General features: G+C 32.8%; 1 protein-coding gene across 1 annotated transcript; it reads right to left on the reverse strand.

Moving 5' to 3' along the window:
- Positions 1-5,008, reverse strand: LOC134722093 (uncharacterized). Its single transcript, XM_063585563.1, has 4 exons — positions 3,741-5,008; positions 2,740-2,907; positions 1,954-2,025; positions 1-1,245 (listed from the first exon to the last, which is right to left on the reverse strand). The coding sequence occupies exons 2-4, from the start codon at positions 2,840-2,842 to the stop codon at positions 32-34; spliced, it is 1,389 nt and encodes a 462-aa protein (XP_063441633.1). The 5' UTR covers positions 2,843-2,907; positions 3,741-5,008; the 3' UTR covers positions 1-31.
- Positions 5,009-8,053: the final 3,045 nt, after the last annotated feature.

The following is an 8,053-nucleotide window of genomic DNA, read 5'->3' on the forward strand; positions in this document are numbered from 1 at the left end:
GCATTATTGGTGCACATGTTTGTAAAAATATTTACACTTTTGACAGATTAGTGTTAGAACTAAAACAGTCATCATATTCATGGGTTAGAAAATTGTTTTTCGAGCAAGATACTTCGTCTAAAACAATTGTTTCAACGCACATAGACTTCGTTTTGGAGTAAGTAGATTCAGACATGATAGGTGTGTAAGTCTGCAAATAATCGACTTCATCTGTGTTTAGAGGTTCATATAAATTTGTAGCATCGTCCTTAGAATTTGAGTGATTTGTAACTATAACATTTTCGGACTCGAACTTTGACGGCAGTTTAACACCTTCGAGTTTTGATGCTGATTTTGTTTTTGTGTAATTACACTCGGATGTGATTGGTGTGTACGTTTGAGAGTATTCAATTTCCTTCGTATTTAGAGGCAAATATGTATCTGTGGCATTGTCTTTCGAAACCGAGTGATTTCCATTTAACGAAATCATTATTTTAGACTCTTTTGCACTCATTGCCTTGTTTATTGCAGGTAATTCTTGTTTTATTGCGGTAGTGTAACTGTGCAAATATTCTATTTCATCTGTGATGAGTGGTACGTATGGATTTAGATAATCATCTGTTTTAACGGACGTGACGTCACAATTGTCTGACGATTCATCTTCGTCAGTCAAATTTATAGATTCTGTCTTCTTTTCGGAATGTACTTGCACTATTCTCAATTGATTTTCTTCATTCGAATGTGGTGATAGTCTTCCTGCATTGTTATTTAGTTCTGGTCCGTTTGGTGACAAATTTGTACACGACGTACTTAATTTTGGAGGTTTTGATTTATTTACACTCAGATCTTCCGTAGATCTAATTACTTTAGTTGCAACGCTATCGTCGACAATGTCTAAATGCGATGGTTTTGATGACGTTAACATATCACGACGCATTGGTAGACCGGGACTTCTTTCGATTTTTCTTATATCATACTGATCAGGATAATCATAATGCGTCATTTTGTATTCATCAATTGATTCATACATAGAAGATTCCTCCTCGATTTGGACCATGATGGCCTTTCCATGCACGTTTGGTTTATTATCTTCTTCGCCATGTAAGAGTTTTATCTCACTTTCCAACTTATCTTTTGCCTTTTGTTCTAATGTTTTTGATCGACACCTTCGGTTGAGACAAGCATTGCATACAACTGATAAACATAATACCAGCACAAGCCCAGCTCCTAACAACCAATAATAAAAGTGTTCTGGTAGCGATGGTCCTAAATCAAAACAAATAAATCTCGTATTTACATTATTGGTGTGTGTTTTAAAAAATGTATTTCTAAAATGTATTTTTATCATTTTATCAAAACAGAACTATATAAAATATGAGAGTATTTGCTTTGAAAAGATTTACAGTAAAAAGTTAATGACGTAAGCATTTAACTAACTCGTATGTAAACATAGGAGGAAGAAGATATGCACAAGTCAAATAGTGCTATAATAGCTTGGTGTGTAAATCGAATGATTGGTTAAACCTGTTGGAAATAAGTTTTTTGTAGCTCTACAATTTATCCTTCAAGCCACTCAATTACACAACATTTGAAATACATTTCCCGAAATACCCATAGATATAATCTGTAATTATATTTTTTAAATATGTGTCAATGATTTTTATCAACTAACATTTAGCCTCGAGAACTAAGGAAGAGACATGTTTCGAAATCCGTAGGTAGGGTTTGTTTTGTTCAGTGTTAAGTTTTCTGTGCAGTGTTTTGTCTGTGATCGTTTTCTTTAGACAGTTGTTTTTAGCGTCATTTTTTTGTTTGTGCATTTTCTTATTTGCTTTAACTAATTGATTAATATACCCGATTATGCTCTTCAACTTTGTACTTGTTTGGCTTTATAACTATTTTGATCTGAGCGTTACTGATGAGTCTTATGTAGACGAAACGCGCGTCTGGCATACTAAATTATAATCCTGGTACCTTCGATAACTATTGTGACTGTTTCCGCTTCACCTGGATTGGTGATCTCAACAGTTGGCTGGCTGTTTATTCCTTAAAACAGAACACATATAAGACTGAGATAAATTTATGATACAACATATTCCATAACACATATATAATATATTCCATAACATATATACAACATATTCCATAACATATATTCAACATATTCCATAACTCATTATTGTATCAAATACCAGTATGAACTGAATGAAAATAAATTGTTTTTGTGAGATTCTTAATGGAATATGAAAACAGGGATAATGATTATAAACTGAATTAATTGCTAAATAAAAAAAAAACACTTTGTTAATCATTTTGCGCAGGGTCTCCAGTTAAAACTTTAGCGTATTTCAATAAAATCGTTCAAACATGCAGGAAGTGCTTAATTTTTTATAAGTTTTTGAGTACAAACTTATTTTTTAATAGGATTCCTTTTGCTCGATATTTAGTTTTTAGTTTAGTTTTATGCACCGCATACACACGCACATCAAGAAGACTACATTAGGTCTTTAAACAAAACTCTGTTACGATCCATATCTCGATCCCCATGTCTAAAAAAATTATATCACCCCGATTTTGTTTTTGTCTATGGATTTGTGAGTTTTGAACAGCGGTAAACTACTGTTGCCTTTATTTATATACCATATATTCACCACCATGAGAACATGCCCTGGGTATAAAAGATAAGTTACATTCATGACTGAAAATTACCAAAAGTAAATTTCTAATAAAAATTCACAAAAGATAATAATGATATCATACTTCCACCATCTGTTGTCGTCTCTGTTGTCTTGGTAACGGTTGCTAATATATGTACTCCTTTCGCAGTACTTTTTATCTGTAATCCTTTCGTAGAACTTTTCATCTTAACTCCCTTTCTCGAACTCTGTATCTGAACTCCTTTCGTCGAACTTTTTGTATTTTCTTTATCTGTCAAAAGTAATTTATCTTACTGTTGAAGCTTGAGAGGCATATTTCTGAACAAGTGCATAGTATTGTGGCTCAATAGAAACTATAATAGTATCAACAATGTTATTTATGTGGCAAATATTTATCTAACTTCGTTATGCGTCAAGCTTAATTTCTTATTTTCTGTTTGTCTCCAGCAAAACTGGTGACGGTTGCCTCGGAAACTGACGTCATACGACAGAGATCATAACGTTACACCCTTGAAAACACATACAAAATGCAATGTTTGAATATCAATACTGTAGTATTTTAGAAAACAATACTGGTTTTAATGTATAGGTTCAACTTTGTAAAAAAGAGATTCTTTCAAAACCATGCCTCGTTTTGAGAGATACTACATAAAACTTTTGTTTTGTGTACCTACTAGTTCCAAGATGGGATCTTCTTGTTCGAATTTCAAAGAAATATACCATTATAAATACAGTAAGACAGCGGTCATATTGAATTCTCAGGAAAACTCAAAGTAAAGGGAGAAGTAGAACAGGTTTTTATTCATTGCTTAAATTCAGGCGATAGTAGTTAACTGCTAACAAAGAATGGAAAGCAAAGACTCACAAAACCAATTGTAAAGGACATTTACATCAACGGTTATAAATAATAATTAAGAAACAACACGAACTCCACTAAAAACCGGGAGTGAAATTAGGTGCTCCGGAAGGGTAAGCATTTCCTGCACCGTATACGGCACCCGTCGTGTTATTTCTTTGTTCAGATCGGCAATGATGGAAGGCAAAAGGAGAATCTTTGTTTTAGTTTACAGGTTATGTCTGAGGTATAAGCGTATTAATTCCTACCTGCTTTAATATTGTCTGTAGACAGTTCCACAATGGTTGTGATTCTGCTCTCTTTCAAAGTAAACAGACTATTATAATTAGTATTTGAAAACAACAAAATATATTTTGGCCTATTTGAATTGAATTACAGCATATTGGTGTTAAAATTGTACGAGTTAAAAAAAAAAGTACATAAAAGAACATATCAAATACTATGTTTTGCTTTTTGATGCAAGGTCATCTGATAATTTTATTCAAGTTTGACCCTAAACTTGATGATCTTGTTTTTTTAATAGACCTCTTTCCAGTTGGTTGCTATGCCATCAAAAACTTATGTTTTCTGGCCTTTAGGGACATCGTCATTTCCTTCCTAGGTTGACTGAACGGTTGAAAAAATATGACGCTATATTGAACGAATTATTTTGGAAACTAAATTCTTATAATTGATAACCAACACTACAGTAATAAGGGAATTGGGATTTAGTATCTACAGAATAAATATTATTTTTGTTGATTCTTCACAAAGAGGATCACGAATACTCTTGATGAACTTTAATCCCCTAAATTTGATAAATGACGTAATAAAGGCGCGAGTAATTGGCGAACTTTTCTGGTGAAGGATTCAACTCGAAAGGTGTCTATTTTTTTCTCTCGTAATGTTATGTGTGTGTATTATCAACACTTGAATAAATGACCATGTCAAGGCAAAAAAACAAAAACGACGAAAAAACTAATATACACCGAAATTATGTTATGTAGACAAAAAGTGTAAGTACGACACAGAGGACCCGGGAGTTCATATAAGATCAAATATAGTCACTTGTATCATATCTCTTTAAAACATTACCGATACGATTTGTTTAAAGTTATACATGGAAAATAGCCATGCATGTTTTCCTAAATTGTCCTCCATACCATATAAAACTGTATGTTTCTCATTGCTCATTAAAACCATGTCATTAAAAGCCGGAGCCATCGTAAAAATGTTAAAATAATTTCTGTACGTTTTATGCATGCTTGACAAATTTTTATCAAAAAACTGCACTAAACCCATGAACATGTCTGCAGAATAACTATCTTAATAGTAATTTGTACCGACAACTCACCTGATCAGTTCTTCATGATATCAATATATACCAATCGGTGATACAATTGAAAAACGCATTACTACTTAAAACTAGATTTAATTCGTTGCGATTTCATTTTGGACCTTCTTTTTTAGTAATTCCCGCAATTTTTATATTTATTGTGCATTTTCTCATACAAAATGTCAAAAAGCTGATACATTTTTTTCATAAGAAGTAACGTGAAAATCGCGTCAATCGTCAAACATAAAAAACAAAATGAACATGAATAACTGATGAACATGAATAACTGATGAACATGAATAACTGATGAACATGAATAACTGATGAACATGAATAACTGATGAACATGAATAACTGATGAACATGAATAACTGATGAACATGAATAACTGATGAACATGAATAACTGATGAACATGAATAACTGATGAACATGAAATGACTATTTACATGAATTAATTATGAACTATGAATATGAATAAATTATCAATATGATATTAAGAAAAGGTAGCACAAAGAACAAATAAAACCTTATAATAAAAAAACCAATATATAATTTTATATATGATATGCAAGTCGTAAAAAGTGAAAATTCTACGAAAGATTATCCATTGGATTATCGACGAAGATGACACACGACTGAAAACACATTTTATATACAAAACTACTCTAAATATCAGCACATCAATGAAAAATCTGCCAATTTGCGGAAGCAAAATCTTGTTCTTTCCTCGCCAAGATTCAAACTCATGCTGTTGTGATATAGAAACAACACCACCTTCACTGTGTCCATCGCTCTAGACGACTTGGCCGCTAGACTGTTCAGTTAGAACCATTTAGGGAAGAATACATTTAACGTTGTTGTGCTGATATTTAGAGTGGTTGAATTCGAACCCATGCCTCTATGACATCGCCTACGCTGCGTACATAGCACCACAGACCACTTCAACAACTATGTATATCCATTTATATCTGGGGCCAATCGTGTAATTGGTTTTAATTTTCACCCGTTTAAATATACTCCACATGCTTATACAGCCCATGGCTTTAAAGTGCTTTGGTTTGAGCGTTTATTATACGTGAGCAATCAAATACCAGTAAAAATACAAACTAATAATTTAATTCACATGTGAAATAAATCGGACAATTTAACTTATGTGCTTTCTTGCAACACTGGGCGTTGTCAAGTAAAGGCAACAGCAGTATACAGGTGTTCAAAAGTCATAAATCGATTAAGAGAAAAAAAATAATCGAGGAAAACAACAGAACAACAGAAACACTGAACTACAGCAATGACAAACGCCAACATACATAGCAACATACTATATGATAACAAGTGCCAAGTTCCTTTCAGTTTCTACTTTATTTCAATTGATATACATTGTTAGACCATGGTCAAATGTTATAAAAAGAATAACTTATCTATGAATTGAAACAAGGATCAAACATTCAGCCCTGATCAAACAACACTTATGATTAACTTATGCACTACGCAAGTACTGTATTGTTCGGTCACTTGTTGAATATAATTCCTAAAGGAACGAAGAAAAAAATCGGAAATATAAATTCCATTTTACAAGGCTTGCTAAATTGGAATGGACGCTTTCATTTTCAAATTTTGATAGACATTTTACCATTCGGAAAATATATTTCTAATGACTTGCCTGATATGTACATTGTGTAATATTGCTTCGTAATTGTTCCATTCAAATTCATTTCGCACCAGTAAAGACCAGCATCAGAATGTGTCACATCTGATATTCGAAGATTGTATTCATCATTCTTCAGTTGTCCGACAATATCATAACGGCTGCGATGAGGATTCTGCAAGTTAATGTCCGATGCTTTGGCAATAATATCTTTCAAACGACGCCATCTGTTATTTGTAGCGCCAAATGTAAAATTACATGTCAGAACAACTGTGTCTCCAATATACGTATGTGCTGACACATTGGACCTGACAGTTTCACCAAATATGTCTAAAATATACAATCCTAATTAACGTAATCATTTGACTAAACTATCTAAGAAGTTACAATATTTTCATATCAATTCAATGTAATAAATAAATTCTAGAGTTAACATTTCATTTTTAGGACATTCATTCGTATCGTTTTAATCTTTATTTAACAGTTCCGTAAGCTTATGTATTCCTGCATAGCAACTATTTTAATCAAAGATCATCCCCTTAGTGTTGTAAAGCCTGTCCTTATCGTGGTAACACAATTTTAGACTATCACAGAAGGAACCTTGTAAATCAACAATCGCTAAGCGTATCAAAAGAGACAACACTATGGATAGTGTGTAACAAGTACAACACCATCGAAAGTTTCAACACGCTACACAATTAAACTTCGAGCTTGATGTTGAAATCACTGCAACCGAAAAGACATGTGACCATGAGATTTATCACAAGAATATATAATGAAGTGTCATGGTATTGACATATTTAGTTTCAGAATAACCGTTTCTCAGATGATATCGGATAAGTTCCTTGTGTCGACCATTCTCGCTATGAAGTACAAAAGTTATTTCTTCGTACAACTAGAAAAGCCGAGTAATTCCGATTGATACCGAGTTAGACTATTAACCGGATTTGAAAAAAAACATAAGTATCACGACGGGTTCCATATATGGAGAAGGATCTGCGTTCCCTTCTGGAGCACCTGAGATCACCCCCGGATTTTGGTGGAGTTAGTGTTGCTTAATTTTTAGTTTTCTATTTTGTGTCCTACGTTCTATTATTTACTGCTTGCCATTTTATTTTTTAGCCGTGGCATTATCAGTTTATTTTTAATCTATGAGTTTTATTCTCCCTCTGGTATCTTTCGTCCCTCTTTGGTAAATTAAGCTCAAGTTTATATCGTTAACTTCGAAGTTTCGTTATCCCTCCTTTGCAATACAATCTGACCTTCTGCACACACAAACATACAATCTTACCTTCTGCCCATACACAGTGAATAACAACCAAAAGTAAAAATCTCATTTTAAAGGATGATTTTCAGTATACTATCTAAAGTAAAAAACACAAAGATAATTATTTCTTCAATTTCTTACAAAAGATTGTGCACAGAACGATAAGTAAACATTTTTGAAAATTAAAACCAGAAACAATTGTTTATTCTTTTTTTTCAAACTATACACAGAACAAAGGCATATTATTCGCGTCGCATATACAATCTAATGATCAACACATTTTTTATTCAAAAAAATATCATTAAACACAAGTTGAGAGAGCACTCTTTATC

This window comes from Mytilus trossulus, chromosome 6 (assembly GCF_036588685.1).
Source record: "Mytilus trossulus isolate FHL-02 chromosome 6, PNRI_Mtr1.1.1.hap1, whole genome shotgun sequence".
Taxonomy (NCBI): Eukaryota; Metazoa; Mollusca; class Bivalvia; order Mytilida; family Mytilidae; genus Mytilus; species Mytilus trossulus.

Excerpts from the sequence above, each read along its gene's own strand:
- LOC134722093 (XM_063585563.1), bottom strand. The coding sequence starts at position 2,842 with ATGAAAAGTTCTACGAAAGGATTACAGATAAAAAGTACTGCGAAAGGA. Across the intron at positions 2,026-2,739 it reads GACGACAACAGATGGTGGAA|GAATAAACAGCCAGCCAACT; the intron begins GTATGATATCAT and ends TTCTGTTTTAAG. Across the intron at positions 1,246-1,953 it reads AGTCACAATAGTTATCGAAG|GACCATCGCTACCAGAACAC; the intron begins GTACCAGGATTA and ends GTTTTGATTTAG.